Source organism: Cyprinus carpio, chromosome B19 (genome assembly GCF_018340385.1).
Source record: "Cyprinus carpio isolate SPL01 chromosome B19, ASM1834038v1, whole genome shotgun sequence".
Lineage (NCBI taxonomy): Eukaryota > Metazoa > Chordata > Actinopteri > Cypriniformes > Cyprinidae > Cyprinus > Cyprinus carpio.
The window spans coordinates 1202876-1226337 of NC_056615.1; the positions used below are offsets into that span (position 1 = coordinate 1202876).

Below are 23462 nucleotides of genomic sequence, written 5' to 3' on the forward strand. Positions count from 1 at the left end.
ACAGTTTAAAGGGGTCATGACATGGATTTTTTTTATTATTTTTAATATGCTCCTTGAAGTTTGCTTATAATGTCAATAAAGTTATTTTACACGCACAAAAAAACTTGAAGTTTGCTTATAATGTTAATTATGAACCTCTCTCTAAAATGAGCTGTTTTAAGGGGCGGGTCCTTTAAGGCGTGTCATGAATCAGCCACTGTTATGATTGGTTAACATCATTGCGCAGGAAACCGTATCATTGCCCCCTCACTAATGCATGTGTGTTTTGAGCATAAAGAAATCACGCATTTACTTACGGTTTGTGATGCAGCTGCAGTCAGATCTAGTATGGCTTCATCTTTCAACAAATATTTGTGAACTCTGCATGACACACTGTGTCTCGTTTACAAGACAAAATGCTCCAATAAATCCTCTGACATGATCCGGTATGCCATTAAACATAAAATATCCACTTGTTCCTTCCGCTGGGACCCTTCTGATATCTGTACAAAGACGCGAACGAGCGGTTTAAACCAAACGCGTCAAAGCGAACATTCTTTCACTCCATTTGTCCTGACAACAGACTGGAGTGAGTGGACTGTGTCAGAGCGAACGCACATCTGTATACTGTATCAAGTTAAGACAAGATAGTGCAGTAATTAATCATTTCTATTTTCTTTTGACACGATGTGACACTCGCATTCAGCGAAATAAGACTAAGAGCCGATCCTCCCTATACGCAAAATACTCAAGCTGCATTCAGCGAAATAAGACTAAGAGCCGATCCTCCCTATACGCAAAATACTCAAGCTGCTTGCTCTCAAAGATGATTTAATTTCAGCTTCATTTTCTCAAATGAATGATTGTCAAAAGATGTTGACACAGCACTGAAGAGACACTGTTTCTCAAGCACTTTCCACGAGCACTATGCGAGACGGAGTGAAACACAGACAAATGCATTTCATTATTTTGTTCAGAACCACTTTTGCTTGTAAGGTTTGTTTAATTGGTAAAATTCTTGACAATTGTTTTGATTTGTTATTAATTTGTAATTATTTGTAAAAATAGCCTGGATATAGAATTTAAAAAATATATATATATTTGATATAATTGTGATGCATCGGGATATCAAATTGAATCCAGTCGTTGACATGGTAATTGAAATCGAACTGAATCGTAAAACCAGTGAAGATTCACACCACTAAAAGCTTTGTTAATAATGAGAAGGAGGTTTTAAGCAATTAAACTTGCAGGATGTTTTAATGGTACAAAGACCTCTTATATTATGCCAAAAGATCAAGGCAAATTTGATTCTCATGTCATGACCCCTTTAAGAACTGAAAGGCACCCATTAGGCCTATTATGGCACTTATAATTAAAACAAAAAAGTACCACAGTACTAAAGTCTAAACAAATAAATCATGATATTGACATTTTATATTGTTAGTGCTGTTCTCACCCAGTTGTGCGAGTGCTTTGCTCTCTTAATCAGCTCTCGTTGCAGTTTTTCGCCCAGACCTCCAGGGCAGCCGAACTTCTGCACGATCCTGCGGGTGTGCTCGAGCTCGTCGGGCGGCAGGAGCGGCTCCAGGGCCGTCAGGTAGCGCTGCAGCGTCTGGAGGAGCGGAGGCACCGGCTGCGGCGGCACCGAGGAGGAGTGGGCCTGCCTCCGCGCGGCCTGGACGGACAAAGTCAGGAACTCAGCTTCTTACTTTAAATACACTGCAAAGTCACTTCCCTCATATCCTTATGCAAGACCCCTCAACTCAAAGACAAGTTTTTCTAACAATCATCCCTTTTAAATGTGAATATGTGCTTACTCATAAAAGCACGCGTACAATATGTGCACCGTACTACACAACACTTACCCTGAGCATGAATAAAGAGCCTATTCGTGGAGGTATTCTCTCTAAAAACATTGTTCTACGCTGTCTGTTGCTCACGGTGAAGTAGCAAACTAGTACTTAAGCTTGCACAAACATGAACGTCACGGAAACTCTGAATCTTCATCGGTGATATTACGGTAAGATAACGCGTTATTCCAAGGCACGAAACAAGACGGCAGTAAGCTATTGTGACAGTTGAGGTGTTCAGTCTGTTAGCAGTCGTCAAAGTTCGGCTTAAGTTCGTGAGCTCCAGCACGCGCTTCGGGTGTGGACGCTGAAACGCGTGTGCACTGTTTCGTGTGGACTGACGTATTATTTCGTGTATGTGCGCATAACAATTAGACGAGGACAAGGAAATAATCTATTCAGAGCCTGAAGAGAAGTGCCTCCAAAAAATGCCATTCAGCGGTTCATTTTTTTTAAAGAGATAGTTGACCATTAATCATTAATCATAATTAATCAAACTTGCAGGGCTTGGTTCTGCAGAGTATTCCAGACATCAGGACACTTTTTTATTATTATTATTCATCTTGTAGTGTATTAAAATACAATGAAATGTGATATGGGAACTTGCTTTCCTGTCAATTCAAAATGAGGATTGAATGACATGAAATGCCCTACAAATGTGACCCTGGACCACAAAACCAGTCATAAGGGTCCATTTTAAATATTTATACATAATCTGAATAATGCTGAATAAATAATCTTTCAACTGATGTATGGTTTTGTAAGATAGGGCAATATTTGGCTGAGATACAAATATTTGAAAATCTGGAATATGAGGGTGCAAAAAAAAATAATAATAATAAAAATAAAATTCAAAATATTGAGAAAATCACATCTAAAGTTGTTCAAATTAAGTTCTTAGCAGCAATATAATTACTAATCAAAATTAAGTTTTGATACATATTAGGGCTGTCAAATGATTAATCACGATTTAATCACATCCCAAATAAAAGTTTTGTTTACATAATATATGTGTGTATACTGTGTATATTTATTATGTATAGAATAAAAGTTTCACATGCATGTATATATTTAAGAAGAATATGTTATTGTTTATATATAAATATATTTTATATATAATATAAAATATAAGAATATAAATATATAAATGTAGTATACATGTAAATATTTTCTAAATATATATTATTTATGTGTGTGTATTTTTAATATACATAATAAATATACCCTGTACACATACCATATATTATGTAAACAAAACTTTTTATTATTTGGATGTGATTAATCGTGATTAATCATTTGACAGCCCTGATACATATATTTGGTAGAAAATTTACAAAATATCTTCATGGAACATGTTTTTTTACTATCCTAAATATTTTAATATCCTAAAATGATTTTTGGCATAAAAGAAAAATCGATAGTTTTGACCCACATTGTATTGTATTGCTACAAATATACCTGTACTTATGACTGCTTTTGTGCTCCAGGGTCACATATGTTCCCAAAGCCCTGTGTTTTACCATGATTTTTATGGTGAATAATGAACAAATGATAAAGGGTCCTGGGTTCCCACATTTAGGGTTTTGGGTTAGGCATTGGCTAACATGGGAAAACAGGGCTAAAGAAACTGTTCACCTAAATAAATAAAATTAGCTGTTAGTTTAATTACCCTCAAGCCATTGAAGACACAGGAGAACACTTAAGCTTATTTATGGTCCTTGGTGATACATAATGGACACTGTCACACTGACAGTTTATTATTATATATTGAGTCATTTTAGTACTTATTTAAGTTAGTTTTAGTTTTTTTATTTTTTTTTTATTAAATATTTATTTAAGTGTATTTTTTTTGAGGTCTTGTAAACCTAAATGACCTGTTTGTGTGAGAACCTGAAAACTAACATTAATACCAGAAAAGAGATACAGACTCCCCTCTGAGCAAATGCAAAAGATTATTTTTCTTAATGATCATACAGTTCATGGAAAGATGGCAAAATTGAAATTAAATATATGTTGTTACTGATGTTATTATATTAAAGATATACATAATATAATATAAATCATTAATACCTGTAAAATAAATAAAAAAGTGAAAAAAATGTCAAAGTGAAAAAAAAGTGAAAAAGTGAAAAGTGACAAAAAAATAAAAAAATAGTAAAAAATAAATTAGTAATATATTTAAATAAAGGTTTGAATATGCCCTTGATTGAATTAAACAAACATGCATACAGGTTTCTCGTACTTAATGTGTCATCTGTAATTTTACAACTCTGACCTTTCTTTACAAGTTTTTGTCAAACTGTCTCATCATCTATCCTGTTTATCTCCTGAAAGATAACTTTAAATCCACTCTCTATTTAATTGCCTCTACAAAATCCCCCACAAGTGCTCAAGAGTGTTAAGGTTGGGTGAAAAAAAAAGCTTTTGCACTTTGGGAGAATGTATACAGTATTCATTGTGATGAAAAACCACCCAACAAAGCAGGGAATGAAGAGAGGGTAGCATCTTCTGTTTCAGGGTTCTCTATTACATCACACAGTGGTGTGTGAATTGATGACAGCATTGATTAAGCAGCACTCCCTCACACTTCAGCACTCATTCATCCCTATATGAGAGCTTTACTATCACTGAACTTCACTGAGGAACCAAGTCCTTCTCACTGTACTCCTCCTCTAGCAGCGCCATAGCATTTCAGATGCTTTTGGATCCAAAATGAATGATTTGGTCTCATGAGACCAGTGTATGGATTCCCAGCAGACTATATTTTATAAATATGGGCTTTGGAAGAGAATAAATGAATTTACTGTGCTTTTGTTAAAACATTTTACTAGTCAATATTTACTTACTATAAACAAAGACAATATGAAGACCTTAATGTTTATTGTGACATATTGTAATGTTTCTTTCTTTCTTTCTTTTTTTTTTAAAAAAAAAGAAAAGAAAAATGCCCCATATTTTGTTATATAGGCTAAAAAACAACAACAACAACAACAAAAAAAAAAAAAAAAAAAAAAAAAAAAAAACAGTAAGCCACAATAACTTCTCCAGTCAGTAAAATTATGGGTTCAGCCTGTGTGTCAAGCAAAAATACGACTGAAAATAAATGTATTTGATTAATTTGTGCATGATCAGTGTTATTTGCTTAAGTGTTATTTGCTAAAAATGCACTTTTAATAAACAATACAGTTTACTGATGTTGCATTTTCTTTCTTTTTTAATTTTTTCAGTAGCCTAAAAAAGCCAGGTAGGAATGACTTTTTTTTATTTTTTTATTTTTTCTGTAGAATAAAGGTGGGAGTTAGTTTTGTGTTTTTTGGGTGTTGAGATTTGAGATTTGTATTTTTCTTCATTTGTCATTTTTCTGTCTGCAAAAGAAAGAAATTTACAGAAACATAATCTGGAAAAAAAAAAAAAAAATGACTTAATGAAAAAAGTTATTTAAATAATTTTTCTGTATGCAAATGTTTGTCTACACACACACACAATCCACATTCACAACACACACACACAAACACACACTACATTAAGATGTGCATTCTAAGATAATATTCTTCAGTATGTATGTAGAACCTGCATCATTAGAGCGCCACCCTCGGGCTGAATTACGCAGGGACACTAGACCTCTGCCACGATGTGTTCAGTCATCTGAATGTAAAACATATAGGTTACTCATATAGCCTACGATGCGACCCAGAATCTGTCCCACCCAAATTCAGGATACTGGTTACTGGGTAGACTTTTGCTTTCCAAGAGCTTTTTAGGGGGTTACAGTTTAGCCCCAGTCTTATCGATCTAGCCTACAGAAATATAAATGTATCAATATCTTTCTGAATTATTTCTCATCACAGAGAGATTGGTAATGGCTTCAGCCGAAAGTATAAGAATAGCTGGTAGGAGTGGTCTGAAGAAAACTGGATCATGTATTTAAAGGCGACTGTAAGTTTACTTTAGTCTTTACATTAGCTGCATTACATTCAGTGCACTGATGCGCCCAGAACGCACCCGTAACGTTTTCACTGATATATTTTAAATGAATGTCTTCCATCGGTGCTTACCAAGTTTAAAGTGAGACACACTGAGCTGAGGGTTCAGCTGCCTGCTTTTCTCTCGGCAGAAGTGTTGGGCGCGGATCGTGGATGAGTTGCAGCGGCACAGAGCGCGAGATGCGGACCGCAGACTCCGGAACTCCCGCGGAGAAGGTAAACCGCATTCACTCCGAATCACATTAGTGAAAATAGGGAAGCGTCTGCCACTCAAGTGAGTCAAGACATTGGTCTTTATGCTCTCATTCCAGCAGGATGATTATTTTCTTTTAACGAAGAAGACGCAGAAACATAGCCTATGTATCCTATTCAGACTGTCTTTATTTAAACTTTACTGTGTGTCTACAGTACCTACAGCTCAATTCACTAAAATACCTAGCGTACATTTGAAAGCAATGGCTAATCTGATGATATATGTAATGCTATAGAACTAGTCATGGTTTCACTTGTAGAGATCTTAAAATAAATTGTCAGCATAATTCAAGAATTTTAAGCATAGCCTAATTACGTATTTTTCTACTATGATTAATATACTTTTAATATGTTTATTATTATAATATTTTTATTTTTGTTCTGATGCTCTTTTCCGTTAATAGTTAAAAATATTTAATATTCTCAACTGTATATATATAATATTATATATTTTAAATCAAAAATCATTAAAAGTCAGAGGACACAGTGTAGATATCTAAAATCATAGATATTATATATATATATATATATATATATATATATATATATATATATATATATAGATATGTATAGGCCTGAAATTTTCACTAGTCAAACTAATCAGGTCTAATTCATGTTGAATTATTAGCAGTAAGCTAGTAGGCCTATTAGTAAAGCAGGGAGCATTAAATGCTAAATTAACTTCCCAGACCCTATTTACACTTTAGGGGGAAACCATTTGGGATTGAATCACTTTGGTACTAGGAAAACTAAAGAAAATATATGCGAGGGGAATCACAAAACCATGCAAAAGGCCACATTTACACTTTTGATTTCCTAATGATTTTGTAGAAGAATGGATATATGAGAGGAGTGATTATCTCAACTCATAGAATAATGTGTATTGGTTAAAAAAAAAAAAATCTTAAGACATTTTACTTAATGATCAGTGATATAGTTCATGGAAAGATTGCAAATTTGAAATATATTAAATACTTAATACACACTAAGACATATATGTCATTATTATCTGTAAAATAAGCCAATTAGCCAAACCCTTGGTAAAATTCATCAAACATGTAACATTCTAGTTAGGGATGGGCAATACCACTTATTTTGTTTTTTGTTTTATAAAGGTTATTTTTATTTTTAATGGCCAGTATCATCGATATCGATACCGATATACGATACTTCTAAACAGAACTTTTAAATTATGAAATGTATTAAATTATTAAATTACTAAGAGTACAATGGGTAATAATACCTACTTTTAACATTCAATACGCCTTAATTGCAACTTATTAGGTTATATTTTTGTTTACACATGGTTAAAATATGTTTACTGTAGTGGTAACCATGGAAATCTACAAATACTATAGTTAAACTATGGTCACTTTACCATGGTTCATTGTCATAAGGGACTGCCAGTAATAGAGTGTTGCATGCATAAAATGCAACCTTTTTATTCGGAGAGTGTTTGATTTATATTAACAATACATAATATAACATGAGCAATATGAACTTTTAACATTCAAATTTAAATAAATGTACTCTACAAACTAGGGTACAATTTCAATATGTTTATTGTGAAATAACTCAAATATATTTTTTCTGCATTGTTCTGGGCTGCCGTTCCCAAAAACATAAATGCTTTCTTATTATAGGCTACTCTTGGGAAATGCAGCTCTATTTAAATGCACTGTCAGAAGTGAGTGAATGCTCTTTGTAACTGATTGATCCTGCCTTGCAACATTTGCTTGTGTTCAGATGAGCAGGAAAATCCCTCCCACACAATTATTTGATAACATATATTATTCGTCCAATTTAAGGCATATTGTATGCATTATTTTTTGTTAAATAAACAAAATCACTGGTAAATAAAAACACCTTAATATGGATATTTTTTATTTGAGTATCTATACTATCTACTTGATTATTAGCATGCATATTACTACCCCTGATCATTAATTCAACTGTTCACACACAGTTCGGTTATTTACGGGTGTTATAACCGCATACTGTAACCAAACTAACACCTGCAAATGTTCAGGGCTCACAACCGCATTCTCGGAAAACACACGCTGTAACATCATACAGTGCGAGAGAGAGCTGCTCTGCACAAACATGCATCTACCGTGTGTTACATGTTTTCATGTGTGGTTTTGGTAACTTTAGAACATGTAAGATGGGAGCTCATCTTTGGTGTGTCTCAGAATTCACAGAGAAACCATGCCAAGGAAAGGTACGTTTGACTTGTGCCAGTTTATATCTGCAGTAAAATTTCCCTTATCTACTGCACTATTGTCAGTTGTGTGATACTACAAATAACTAGAAAATAAATAAATAAATAGAATTTGCTTGGTTGGTCCTGGCTTGTGACAGAGAACCCAGGGAGCCAAAGATGGCACTCCAGGCAATGACAGTGTGTTACATGTTTTCATGTGTGGTTTCTGTAATTTACAGTGACAGAGGAATTAGCTGCGTGTCTTTAGATCCAGTCGGTTTTCCACTGGAGGTGCTCCCATAAGTTTATTGTTCTGCACGTGACTTAAATATGCGCCGCTCTCTACCCAAATAAAAGTTGTTGTTGGTAAGCGAAGATTTGATGGAAGAACTCGTGGCTCGAATGGACTCTTGTCATGCCAGAAGTGATGAAACTTTCAGTATTATGGACATTGCCATCTTTCATATTACTTCAGTCACTGTTGCTATAGTTACTGATAAGGAATACAGGCTTGACACATGTTGCACGTTCATACAGACAGTATTTGACATGCTACTGTAAGCTCCTGTGTGAACGGAACCTTTCGAGACTCACAACTGTAAATGCGGGTGTCAATCCCAGAAATTGACAGTGTGAACGTAGCCTCAGTTACAGTAAAGTTCATCATTGAATTCAGTGATGTCATCATCCAGCTCAGTTCAGTTCAAATAGTATCTGTGCAATCAAGTTGAAGATATCGCTGTAAATGAAGTGTCCCCAACTAAGCAAGCCAGAGGCGACAGCTGCAAGGAACCAAAACTCCATCGGTGACAGAATGGAGAAAAAAACCTTGGGAGAAACCAGGCTCAGTCGGGGGGCCAGTTCTCCTCTGACCAGACGAAACCAGCAGTTCAATTCCAGGCTGCAGCAAAGTCAGATTGTGCAGAGGACTCACCTGGTTCCTGTGGTTTCATCCCTATATGAGAGCTTTACTACCACTGAACTTAAATGTGGGAAGCTGGCACTTCTCACTGAACACCTCCTCTAGCAACATCAGTTAGATCTGAAATGAATGATTTGATCTCATGAGACGAGAGTATGGATTCCCAGCAGTCTGTATTTTGTAAACATGGGTCTTAAAAAAGAATGAATTAGTTTCTTGTGCTTTTGCTACATAAAAAGCAGTTTCGTTGTGGACAACAACCATGCATGTCACTTCTGTAAGCTGCATCTGTGAGATAAACAAAAAAAACCCAAACAAATGGAAAAAGAAAAAAAACATCACAAAATTAAAGTTTAAGGTTAAGGCCTGATTATTTCAGGGTCCTTGTCACAAGTCCATTGTTTTTGAATTTTTGTGTTACTTGCACCATTGTCCTCTGTGCAAAGACATGTCTCCTGACAGTTCTCTCACAAGTGTTCCTGAATTAAGTCTGGGAATGATTCAATGGGTTATGTAACTCATTTAATTATCAAGACATTACTTCTCTTTAAAAGTGTTGGTTTAATAATTCTATCTGTTGATCTTTCTCTCTCTCTTTCTAATATGTAGCTGCTGCGTCTGAAACGCTCGCTCACATTTATGCGGAGTAAAAGTGTGGAGAACTTCTTCCAGCGTTCTCAGAGCGATGCTTACCTACCAAAAGAGCTCCTCTCTGGTGTCCTGCCTTCTTCCCCGCGCCTGTTTACGGGGCCTGCACCTGGTAACAGCAGTGCTGTTTTGCCTTCCCCCAGCATCAGCTCTAGACCTGCTCCATTTTGTGTGCAGCCGCGACCAGCACAAACACACTCCTTCCTCGAGCATGTGTTCCGTCGACCCACCAGCTGCAGTCTGTGCAAGCTCATTATTGCAGGTAAGCAGGGAATAAAAACTCTTTCTATTTTTGCACTTCTGTCCTCTTTTTAGCAACTATTGCCAGACTTGGCATTTCCTCTCGCCTTTCCTTTGCCTTCTCTTTAAGGTTCTCATTTACATTGTTTATTGTTCATTTTTGTTCATTTAGTAGAAGCTTTTATCCAAAGCAGCTTAAAAATATGAAACACTACAAGTGATTCATACTAAAGAAAGTAACAGGAGAAGTGCCACAATTCAAAGCTCTAGAATTGCTCATAAAAAGTATGAGCTACAGTAGGACAGAATAAAGTAAGACAACATGTGACAATAGTAGGAGTTTCAGTTTTAGTGAGGGACTATGATGTATTGAATAGCTGGACTGTTTGGAATGACTAGATTGAGTGGGTGGTTATCGGTCACCCTGGCTGAGATACCTTCCAGTAAAGATGAGTTCTGTGCAGTCATTGTGGGATAATTTTCATGCTGGAATGAGAAAGTAGATCTGTGTACCTATATGATAGGTCCCAGTAATATTTTTTATATAAAAAGAAAAAAGGTCCAACACCTAAGTACTGAAGCACTTCCAGAATGGACACTTATCCTCTCCAAGATATTCTGAAGGATCTAACATCGAAGTAAAATTCATTCTTATTTCCATGATACCCAGTGTAGATGTGGGGATCTACTGAGGGTTTCAGAGCGGTCTACTGCAATGAATGACCTGAGCAGTGAAAGGCCAAAGAGACCTGATTAAAAACTATTTGTCCAAGTATTTTCACTGTGAACAAGAGGAAAGTGACTGGTCTTTACTTTTCTAGTAGTATAGGTAATATAGGGTTGAGAGTTTCAGACCTCACAAAAAACAAACAAAACAAAACAAAACAAAAAAAACATTTGTTTAAACCAAGCTTCCAAAACAATTTTTTTTTTTTTTTTTTTTTGATATCACACTGTAGTAGACATTTTCACCTGATCATCTCTACCACAACACATCAACAGCTACTTACCATTTCCATTGCCTGCCCAGCAGTTAGGTGACAAGGAGAATGATGCAATAACAAACAAATCTGAGTGTGGAACATGCAATATTTACTAACATTATGTATGAACCTCAAGGAACATATTAAAACAAAAAGGTAATAACCCTTTTAAATTCTAAAGCACATGAGTCTCTTTCCCATGTCTTTTAGGTAACTCTAAACAGGGACTGCGCTGTAGAACATGTAAGATGGGAGCTCATCTTTGGTGTGTCTCTGAATTTACAGAGAAACCATGCCAAGGAAAGGTACGTTTGACTTGTGCTAGTTCATATCTGCAATAAAGTTCCCCTTTTCTACTGCTCTATTGTCAGTTGTGTGGTACTACAAATAACTAGCAAACAAACAAACAAACAAGTATTTAAATAAATAAATAGAATTTGCTTGGTTGGTCCTGGCTTGTGACAGAAAACCCAGGGAGCACAGAGATGGCACTCCTGGCCATGACAGGGTGAGCAGATGGCTAAGGCGACTCCATGGGCTAGAGAAGATTCTAGAGAAGGGCCATGACCACTGAACTCCATAGAATGAAATCTGGCTAGCTCACAGTAGTCTTCCTTATGGATTTGTCTAGCCCCAGCCAAAACATAAGCTTGAGCTCATTCAGTCCAGTTGCAATAGCAGCCTTCAAAATTTAACACATCAATCAATGATGGGCCTAAATCTCTGGTGGAAGCTCCTGATTGATTAAGTGCCACAATTCAAAGTTCCAGAATTGCTCATAAAAAGTATGAGCTACGGTAGGACAGAGATTAAAGTAGGGCATCATGAGACAATAGTAGGAGTTTCAGTTTTATAAGGTGATGCATTATTAGAATTGTGCATTCACAGTCAGGCATTCACCAGAGACATGCTACTTGAAAATTGTGAGGGACTCAGATCAGGGATGGATTTGTTGAAATATTAGACAAGGGAGAGTAGTATCAAAACAGTAATTTTATTTCAGATAAAAACAACAATACAAGAAACAGAAACCCAGGAAACAATGAAGAAAACTGAGTACACCAATAAAACCATCACAAACACAGGAAACAGCAGGGATTATATTATATATAGGCAGATCTTTACATCTGCCCATCCTGGTAAATCTGTCAGTAATTGTGCACATATTTAATAATATTCAAATATTATTAGTAATAAAATCATTAACTATTGAGATATTAAATAGAAGAAAATGTAAAACAAAAATTAATTATTTCTCTTTTGTGTATTTCTCTTTCTCTCTTTCTTCATCTGGGATGTTCAAGAGAAACTTAAGCACACCTGTACTGACCAATGATCAGTTATATGCTGTAAAGACACAGGGTATGTGTGTATGAGTGAAAACCTGATTTAATGTGTAAAGAATAAAATAGCATGATTATTAATGCAATGATCAGTTGTGTTTAATATATATTCTACTTACCATCAAGGGTTAAATTGGGATTTAGGTGAAGGTGTGGGAGATGGTATTTGCGGCGCTTAAAAAAAAAGATTTATTGAAATGTGTCCCTGGACCACAAAACCAGTCATAAGGGTTTTATACATGATCTGAAAGCTAAATAAATAAGCTTTCCATTGATGTTTGGTTGTTAGGATAGGACAATACTTGGCCAAGATACAACTATTTGAAAATCTGGAATCTGAGGTTGCAAAAAAATCTAAATACTCGCCTTTACAGTTGTCTAAATTAAGTTCTTAGCAATGCATATTACCAATCAAAAATTAATTTTTTATATATATTTACGGTAGGAATTTTACAAAATATCTTCATGGAACATGATCTTTATTTTATATCCTAATGATTTTTGGCATTAAAGAAAAATCAATAATTTTGACACGTACAATGTTTTTTAGGCTATTGCTAAAAATATACCCAAGCGACTTAAAGGAGCCGTATGTAGGATTGTGGCCTAAACTGGTATTGCAATCACTATAAAAATACTGTAGATCGGTGTATCCCCTCCCCCTACCCCCTGACTCGAGGTTGCCAGATGAGCTGCTTCCAATGGCAAGTGACGAACAGACGTACACAGTAAGTTTTTTTTTCTGTTAATTTTTTATGCTTCATGAGAGATATTTTGATAAGTAATTATGTATTTAAAAAATTTACTAATTGTCATTAGTTAAATTTAATCGTAAAGATGTATGCTCGTATGTGACAGTATAATCGTAAAGATTTATGCTCGTATGTGACAGTATAATCGTAAAGATTTATGTGACAGACAGAACGGTTTTAGTCTAGGCTACTGTCTCAATTACGTTTCAAATTGCTAAATGGGCGTGCTAATGTTGTTTTCCTCAGCGTCTCAGCATAATGACAGAGAAATGGGCTTCTGTAATGCATCGCTAATGTTAGCATACGTCCATGTGAGCTAACGTTATGTTACTTTGCCAAACATGCATAACTTTGTTCGACTGTCATGAATACATGAAATGTCCATTGACATCAAGTACAAGTTAGCCACGCATAGAAGAATCTTACCTGTCCAGGAGAAAATGAGCAACGTTGGCGTCTGTGTTCAAATTCTTCTCCAATACAAATTCTGGTTTTATTTCGGACTTTGTCACGACGAATTTCTGAATTATAACGAGGTCTTTTTGATTTAGTAACAAATTTTTATCCGACTGGAGTTAGGGCAGGTTACAGCAAATGGCAACATACTACTGACTTCGTACTGGTGGATAGGTGGATAGGCGCGTCAGGCCAAAACACAAAAATATCAACATCAGTTGAGGGCTGCAAGTCCCCACTTTTTAAATGACAATATTGGCCGGACTACTGTTGTCAGTGATATGAGTATTTGAAATGAACATGATTTCTTAATGTCTAGCGACACATCAGGGCCATTTTATGATTAATTGAAATAGATTTCTTACATACAGCTCCTTTAAGACCGGTTTTGTGGTCCAGGGTCACAAATGTGTTGTTAGTATACTTCTTTAAGCTAAAATTAAGGGAGAATGTTTTTAGTTTACTTTTTTAGATATATATCAGATATATATAAGTGACAAAGTTGTATTTAAATGGATATATTATACTTGGCTTATACTGACAAGTATACAAAATGTCTTTTGGGGGAGTGTTTTTGGGGCAGGTGATAATAAGTCATCTGCTTCCAGTTATTTTAGTTGTACAAAAACAGTCCAAAACTGGTATTTGTTGTGATATTATTTTTTAAATATATTATTGTAATCATAAGCACACTGGTTTGCAGCTCAAATGGTTTTTCCATTTACCACACTTTGTCATTCTTATAGTTATTTACCTATGATGATTAATAAATTTAAAATCTAAAAATAGCTTCTGCGTTGCAAAATGAGGTGGGTACTTAATATTTTAATTGGGATATACTAAAGAAAAATATTAAGTATTCTATTCTTTTTTGATAGAGTAGCCAGTTAAATTATTTATTTTTCACACATCTTAGTATGATTTACATCTTATGAATTATACATCAGATTTGGCGTGTAGTGAATACAGGTGTTGGACAAAATGATTTCAACACTATATTGTAGGGATTACAGTTTTTCTTGATTGCTAAAATTTAATTCATGAAACAATTCACCATTTGCTCACAACTATAAACAGAATCTCAAAACTACACACCAACATGGGGAGCAAAACAGAAGACACAGGAACACAGGGCTGACATTACCTCCCCCTCCCGGAAGGCGCATCCATGTGCCACATAACTTCCAACAGGGAGGGTGGGTGGGTGCTCTGGAGGCCTCTACAGACAGGCATACATTGGTGATGTTCCGGGACCCATGGTGGATCAGGCAGTCCAGGGGGCCATGGCGGAGCAGGCAGACGGGAGCCACGGCGGAGCAGGCAGTTCAGGGGGCCATGGCGGAGCAGGAAACTCAGAGGGCCATAGCGGAGTAGGCAGTTCGGAGGGCCATGGCGGAGTGGCCACCGTGGCCTTGGTCTCGTCACTCAGCCCGACCTCTTATGGCCGGAGCACTATAGACCCCCCAAAAAATTCCTTGGGGGACATTTCAGGTTCTGAGGCCCTCTGTGGGCCAGATGTGGGAACAGTGGCCCTCCCTGGGCTTAACTTGGGAACAGGATCCCTCTCTAGACTGGACATGCGAACAGGAGCCCTCTCTGGGCTTAACTTGGGAAAAGGAGCCCTCTCTAGGCTTAACTTGGGAGCAGGAGCCCTCTCTGGGCTTAACTTGGGAACAGAGTTCTTCTCTGGGTTTTACTTGGGAAGTGGAGCCTTCTTTGACCTGGACTTGGGAACTGGAGCCCTTTTTGGAGCGGACTCAGTTGCTGGAGCCGACACTGTAGCAGGCTCAGGGGATGGAGCCGACACTGGAGCCAACTCAGGGGCTGGAGCCAACACTGAAGTGGACTCAGGGGCTGGAGCCGACCCTGGAGCAGACTCAGGGGCTGAAACTGACACTGGAGCAGACTCGGGCTGGAGCCGACACTGGAGCAAATTCAGGGGCTATAGCCGATACTGGAGCGATCTCAGGGGCTGAAACCGACACTGGAGCAAAGTCAGGGGCTGGAGCTGACACTGGAGCGGATTCAGGGGCTGGAGCAAACAGTCTTTTTCTCCTCATAATCCTTTTTTTGGTGTGAGGTGAGGGAGACAGCTGCTGTGAGCTGAGGGCTTGGAAGTGAACCGGCAGGTGGACTTGATGATGGAACGGCCAGCAGGCTTGGGGAGAAGGGACACCACTTACTGTTTTAAGGTCCAGTAAGGTTCTGTCATGGTCTGCCTACTGTGTAGGAACGATGAGTGCGGAGACGATGTAGATAAACACAGGGAACAATCTTTATTAATCCTCAAAAAGACTTAAAAGGGCAGGAACACGCACGTAGCACAGGGGTTAGACGTATAAGACTGGACACAGGACACAGGGAAATCCAGGGCTAAAATAACTAGAACTAAACGAGGGTATTGATGAAAAAGACCTGAAATCAATGGACACAAACACTGTGGAGCACATGGGGAGCAAAACACAAGACACAGGAACACAGGGTTGACACCAACTTGTGCAAACTTCAACCATCCAGGTCAAAATCAAATGATTTAGTCAAAAATGTTCTCTTTAGTCAAAATTGTTCTCTTTTGACTCAAACTTTGGCCTCAGATGACACTCAAACCTGCCAAATGCACACACCACTTCACTGCCTAGAGAACACTAGTGAGATCAATTTAAAACACGGTAACAAAAACCTTGTTTTGGAAAATATTTTGCTAGTCGATGACTGTTACAGTATACAACATAAATAGAGGGGTGCAGATACAGGAAAATACAGCAATACACTTTAAGAAAAGTTTACTGTCATTACACTACTTTAAAGAGATCTTACAATAAATGAAAAGCACAACAAGAGAAAAATTCAAAGACCAAACAACTGAATTTACAGTAAACACACATTGGCATATATTGTCAGTTACTTTATAAATAACTAACTAACTAAATAAATAAATAAATAAATTCATTTATTCATTCATTCATTCAGCATCCTCTGCCAATTTGCATTACAGTTTTGGTTTTTTGAAACCAGCCCGGGGAACTTGACTTTACTCCTCCATTCTGCATTCAGTGAAGTAGTGCTCCTTATGGATGTTCCCCAGTGAAAGAGTGTTTGTGGTCCAGGTGAGAGTGGGTGAAAGTCTTTTGAAAAGGCAGGAATCAGTATATGCAGCGATCTGCCTGTGGAGGATCCAAAACAGCAAACTCCTTTCAGTCACTCTCTGGCAAAGAAACAAAAGCACAAGTGTTAGCTTTCAGTCTAGAGAAGAATCCCCCCTTCTGTTTCCAGTGAGGTTTAAATCCTTCTCTAGGAGATTGAATGATGATTGACTGATTGAGTGCCATCAGCTGGGCCTGGTGATTGCTCCTCAGCTGGTTTGTATGTGTTACCAGGTGTGATATATAATGATGTTTCAACCGATGTTTCACCACAAAATCGAAATCCTGAAGGGCAAAGAACCACCTGGTGACTCTGGCGTTGGTGTCCTTTGCTTTGGCCATCCACTGGAGCATGGTCTGTCACCAGGGTGAAGGATCTTCCCAAGAGGTTATAGCATAACTCCAGGACCGCCCACTTTATAGCAAGAGCTTTCTTCTCAACCACAGCATACCAGGTTTCCGGTGGAGTGAGCTTCCTACTAATGTATGTCACCGGATGTTCTTCTCCCTGGATGGTTTGCGACAGAACTGCTCTTAGGCCAGTGTCTGAGGCGTCTCTCTGGAGGGTAAATGACTGAGAAAAGTCAGGGGCATGTAGAACTGGGGACAATGAAAGGGCAGTCTTTAGAGCCTGGAATGCCTCTTCGGCCTCAGAACTCCACTGTATTTTGATTAGTCAGCCTTTTTTTGTCAGGTCTGTAAGAGGGCAAGCCAGAGAGGAGAAGTCTGAAATGAGACATCGATGGTAGCCCGCTAAACCCAGGAAAGCCCATACCTTCTTCTTTGTGGTTCACCGGAAACAGTCCTGTATGGGTGTCACTTTCTCATTCTGAGGAAGGATAAGACCTCTGCCTATGCGGTAGCCCAGGTAGCGTGCTTTATCAAGTCCCAGATGGCACTTGTGGGGATTAACAGTTAGTCCAGCCCGACTTTCCATAGACAGCACTTCCGGTAACCTGGTTAAATGGTCCTACCATTTCTCAGAGTGGACCACAACATTATCGAGATAGGCTGTGGCATACTCCTGGTGGGGCCGCAGCACAACATCCATGAGCCTTTGGAAGGTGGCTGGAGCCCCATGCAGGCCAAAAGGAAGAACCCAGTACTGCCAGTGGCCACTAGGGGTGCTGAATGCTGTTTTCTGCTTGTCCCGAGGCCCCAAGGGGACCTGCCAGTAACCCTTGGTGAGGTCTAACGTGGAGATGTAACCTGCCCTTCCCAGCCTCTCGATGAGCTCATCCACTCAGGGCATGGGGTAGCTGTCGAACTGCGAGATTTCATTTAACTTACATGCTCAATGAGGGAGCTACATCTAGGAGTCCCCTGGGCTGACGGACAAACAAGAGTTCAAAAGGGGTAAACTCTGTAGAAGCTTGAGGTACCTCTCTGATCCCAAACAGCACATAAGGCAGCATCCAGTCCCAGTCATGCTCATCCTTGGCAATGACCCTCTTTAGCATCTGTTTCAAGGTTTTGTTAAAATACTAGACAACCCCGTCAGTCTGGGGGTGGTAGACAGAAGTTCGGAGATGCTTAACCTTCAACAGACTGCATAGATCAGCCAAGACCAGGGAGACAAAAGGCATGTCCTGGTCTATGAGTATCTCTGTAGGGATCTCAACATAGCTACACAGCAAAAATAGCTTCTGAGCTATGGCTGCTGAGGTTGCTCGCCAAAGAGAATGGCTCCCCGGTGGCATAGTCCACAATGACTAAAACATGTTCATGTCCCCATTCAGATTTAAGCAGCAGCCCTATCAAGTCCATGCCAATACAGGTAAATTGGACCTTGATGACCGGAAGTGGTATTAGGGGGGCCGGAACTGGTTTCTTTGGGGCGGTTCTCTGACAAACTTTGCAGGCTTGGCAGAAGTGACGAACATCCATGTTCATACCTGGCCAGTGAAACCTATCCCGAAGATGTTGGAGGGTTTTTTTCTGCTGCTAGATGTCCAGCCATGGAATGGTAGTGGGCTAGTGTCATCACTAGGTCAGTCTTTCCTTTTGGCAGGACCAGCAACTCCTTTTCACCCAGCCTGATTGCCACGCAATACAACAAGAAGTACAACTAAGAAGGACTGTGTCCAAACAACAAAGTACTACTGAAGCAAAGTTACGGCATCCATAAAAGATCTACAATTGCTAAAACTTTTCTCACAAACATCCAATGACAAAATGTGAAAAATATGGTGTCATAGTCATAAAGCCTGAACAATTGGAACACAAAGATGAACTTCAGCATCTGTCCTGGCCAAAAAAATCATCTGACTTGAATATTATCAAACCACTGTGGACAGGTTTAGAGAGAAGAGTAAGTTGGCAATGTCCTCTTTCAACATCGGTGAAGCAATTTGCAGATGTTCTGATAGAAGATATTCCATTGGAGACTATTCAAAGTTGTATAAATCTATTCTAAGATAGTAAAGCTGCATAAAAGGGATAGTTCACCCAAAAATGAAAATTCTGCCATCATTTACTTACCATCAAGTTGTTCTAAACATATATGATTTTCTTTCTTCTGTTGACCACAAAAGAAGATGTTTTAATAACCAGGCATGTGACTGTAGCCATTGACTTTCATAGTATTTTTTCTTCTTTTTCCATAATATGTAAGTCAGTGGTTACCATCGACTGTTTGATTACAAACATCCTTCAAAATAACTTATTTTTTTTAAAGGCAAATGGTGGTGAAACAACTTTTAATAATCTTAATGAAATATTGCCTGTTTTCCAGGTTTTCACATTATTTTGTCCAATCCCCTTAGCACAAACCCGATTCCCAAAAAGTTGGGACACTGTACAAATTGTGAATAAAAACAGAATGCAATGATGTGGAAGTTTCAAATTTCAATATTTTATTCAGAATACAACATAGATGACATATCAAATGTTTAAACTGAGAAAATGTATAATTTTAAGGGAAAAATAAGTTGATTTTAAATTTCATGGCATCAACACATCTCAAAAAAGTTGGGACACTGTGTGGCATCCCCTCTTCTTTTTATAACAGTCTGCAAACATCTGGGGACTGAGGAGACAAGTTGCTCAAGTTTAGGAATAGGAATGTTGTCCCATTCTTGTCTAATACAGGCTTCTAGTTGCCCAACTGTCTTAGGTCTTCTTTGTCGCATCTTCCTCTTTATGATGCACAAAATGTTTTCTATGGGTGAAAGATCTGGACTGTAGGCTGGCCATTTCAGTACCCGGATCCTTCTTCTACGCAGCCATGATGTTGTAATTGATGCAGTATGTGGTCTGGCATTGTCGTGTTTGAAAATGCAAGGTCTTCCCTGATAGAGACGACATCTGGATGGGAGCATATGTTGTTCTAGAACTTGGATATACCTTTCAACATTGATGGTGCCTTTCCAGATGTGTAAGCTGCCCATGCCACACACACACTCATGCAACCCCATACCATCAGAGATGCAGGCTTCTGAACTGAGCGCTGATAACAACATGGGTTGCCCTTGTCCTCTTTAGTCTGGATGACATGGTGTCCCAGTTTTCCAAAAAGAACTTCAAATTTTGATTCGTCTGACCACAGAACAGTTTTCCACTTTGCCACAGTCCATTTTAAATGAGCCTTGGCCCAGAGAAAACGCCTGCGCTTCTGGATCACGTTTAGATATGGCTTCTTTTTTGACCTATAGAGTTTTAGACAGCAACGGCGAATGGCACGGTGGATTGTGTTCACCGACAATTTTTTCAGGAAGTATTCCTGAGCCCATGTTGTGATTTCCATTACAGTAGCATTCCTGTATGTGATGCAGTGTCCCGTCTAAGGGCCCGAAGATCATGCGCATCCAGTATTGTTTACTGGCCTTGACCCTTACGCACAGAGATTGTTCCGGATTCTCTGAATCTTTGGATGATATTATGCACTGTAGATGATGATAACTTCAAACTCTTTGCAATTTTTCTCAGAGAAACTCCATTCTGATATTGCTCCACTATTGTTTTGCCGCGGCATTGGGGGAATTGGTGATCTTCTGCCCATCTTGACTTTTGAGAGACACTGCCACACTGAGAGGCTCTTTTTATACTCAATCATGTTGCCAATTGACCTAATAAGTTGCAAATTGGTCCTCCAGCTGTTCCTTATATGTACATTTAACTTTTCCGGCCTCTTATTGCTACCTGTCCCAACTTTTTTGGAATGTGTAGCTCTCATGAAATCCAAAATGAGCCAATATTTGGCATGACATTTCAAAATGTCTCACTTTCAACATTTGATATGTTATCTATATTCTATTGTGAATAAAATATAAGTTTATGAGATTTGTAAATTATTCGGTTCCTTTTTTACTCACAATTTGTACAGTTTCCCAACTTTTTTGGAATCGGGTTTGTACATGGGTGGAACTGAACATGATCTTTTGTACACAGCGCTTCTAACACACACAGAAGCATATAAACATTCAGCAAATTTTATTGATATTTCTTCTTCTCACACAAAGGTATGTGAGTATTGTAACATGTTTCATTCACACTGGCTTCTATTATAAGCCATTACCAGAATAAATCATTTTAAATCTCAATACAAAACATCAAGTCAAAAATCAAAAGGAGCAAGTCTCTTTATGTAATTCATAAAACATTGTCATAAATCATAAACACATAGGGGTCCACTGCAAATCTACTTCATGTGCAGAACAGTGAGATGTATTTCAAGTACAAAAACATGAATACCTATAGGTGCCTTACTCTATAGTAAATATGAACATAGTATTCTGCACATAGTAAGTGCAGAAATAATATACATTGTAAGCTATAAATATAATAGGTTCACTTAACTTACAAGTATAATTGCAATATAAAAACTATTAAATTTGTTTACTGAGAGTATACTTCACAGTATACTTCAAAAACTAAAAAGCGGGCTAGAAGTTGTGCACATTATCTTTAACACAGATGCAGCCGGATCATTTCCATAATGACCAGCGCAATCTACCAACAGCAGCCAATTTAGGGTCTGGTTTAAGACATGCTATTTTTGGCGTTTAATAACCTAATAAATCGCATTGCATATTTTATTAAAATACACTCCCCCCATAAATTTTCCATCTAAAAGGAAAATTCCTACAAATGCATAAGAAAATAGGGTTCCAAAATAACTGTCCATGCCTTTTCAATAGTTTTCACTACTAGAAGCATTAGTTGATTTTAGCATACTTACTGCATGAAGTATACTTTGGAAGATGTACTTGAACTTACAGTGGTGGCTAAAATTGTTAGAACACCTGACATATCTGAAAAAAAAAAATATATATATTTTACTTTTAATATGTTATGTCCATCTTTTGCAGCAATTGCAGCAGCACATCTCTAGTGTCAATACAGGTCCTTCTCAAAAAATTAGCATATTGTGATAAAAGTTCATTATTTTCCATAATGTAATGATAAAAATTAAACTTTCATATATTTTAGATTCATTGCCACACCAACTAAAATATTTCAGGTCTTTTATTGTTTTAATACTGATGATTTTGGCATACATCTCAAAAAATTAGCATATTTCATCCGACCAATGAAAGAAAAGTGTTTTTAATACAAAAAAAGTCAACCTTCAAATAATTATGTTCAGTTATGCACTCAATACTTGGTCGGGAATCCTTTTGCAGAAATGACTGCTTCAATGCGGCGTGGCATGGAGGCAATCAGCCTGTGGCACTGCTGAGGTGTTATGGAGGCCCAGGATGCTTCGATAGCGGCCTTAAGCTCATCCAGAGTGTTGGGTCTTGCGTCTCTCAACTTTCTCTTCACAATATCCCACAGATTCTCTATGGGGTTCAGGTCAGGAGAGTTGGCAGGCCAATTGAGCACAGTAATACCATGGTCAGTAAACCATTTACCAGTGGTTTTGGCACTGTGAGCAGGTGCCAGGTCGTGCTGAAAAACGAAATCTTCATCTCCATAAAGCTTTTCAGCAGATGGAAGCATGAAGTGCTCCAAAATCTCCTGATAGCTAGCTGCATTGACCCTGCCCTTGATAAAACACAGTGGACCAATACCAGCAGCTGACATGGCACCCCAGACCATCACTGACTGTGGGTACTTGACACTGGACTTCAGGCATTTTGGCATTTCCTTCTCCCCAGTCTTCCTCCAGACTCTGGCACCTTGATTTCCGAATGACATGCAAAATTTGCTTTCATCCGAAAAAAGTACTTTGGACCACTGAGCAACAGTCCAGTGCTGCTTCTCTGTAGCCCAGGTCAGGCGCTTCTGCCGCTGTTTCTGGTTCAAAAGCACACGCCTGTGCACGGTGGCTCTGGATGTTTCTACTCCAGACTCAGTCCACTGCTTCCGCAGGTCCCCCAAGGTCTGGAATCAGTCCTTCTCCATAATCTTCCTCAGGGTCCGGTCACCTCTTCTCGTTGTGCAGCGTTTTTTGCCACATTTTTTCCTTCCCACAGACTTCCCACTGAGGTGCCTTGATACAGCACTCTGGGAACAGCCTATTTGTTCAGAAATTTCTTTCTGTGTCTTACCCTCTCGCTTGAGGGTGTCAATGATGGCCTTCTGGACAGCAGTCAGGTCGGCAGTCTTACCCATGATTGCGGTTTTGAGTAATGAACCAGGCTGGGAGTTTTTAAAAGCCTCAGGAATCTTTTGCAGGTGTTTAGAGTTAATTAGTTGATTCAGATGATTAGGTTAATAGCTCGTTTAGAGAACCTTTTCATGATATGCTAATTTTTGAGA

The 23462-nt window shown here is 38.3% G+C and overlaps 2 protein-coding genes across 2 annotated transcripts in view; one reads left to right on the forward strand and one right to left on the reverse strand.

The window, feature by feature from the left end:
- The window catches only part of LOC109070420 (carnitine O-acetyltransferase-like), a 28066-nt gene extending 25859 nt beyond the window's left edge, over positions 1 to 2207 (reverse strand). Inside the window, exons 1-2 of the mRNA XM_042744731.1 lie at positions 1848 to 2207; positions 1439 to 1657 (exon numbers count right to left, since the gene is read on the reverse strand). Of these exons, the coding sequence (XP_042600665.1) occupies positions 1439 to 1657; positions 1848 to 1898 (270 nt within the window). The 5' untranslated portion in view covers positions 1899 to 2207. The remainder of the gene's footprint in view (positions 1 to 1438; positions 1658 to 1847) is intronic.
- A 3297-nt stretch (positions 2208 to 5504) lies between these two features.
- LOC109070402 (SH3 and cysteine-rich domain-containing protein 2-like) overlaps positions 5505 to 23462 on the forward strand; it is an 85483-nt gene continuing 67525 nt past the window's right edge. Inside the window, exons 1-5 of the mRNA XM_042745498.1 lie at positions 5505 to 5768; positions 5947 to 6031; positions 9802 to 10102; positions 11274 to 11368; positions 12353 to 12425. Coding sequence (XP_042601432.1) covers positions 5969 to 6031; positions 9802 to 10102; positions 11274 to 11368; positions 12353 to 12425 — 532 coding nt within the window. The 5' untranslated portion in view covers positions 5505 to 5768; positions 5947 to 5968. The remainder of the gene's footprint in view (positions 5769 to 5946; positions 6032 to 9801; positions 10103 to 11273; positions 11369 to 12352; positions 12426 to 23462) is intronic.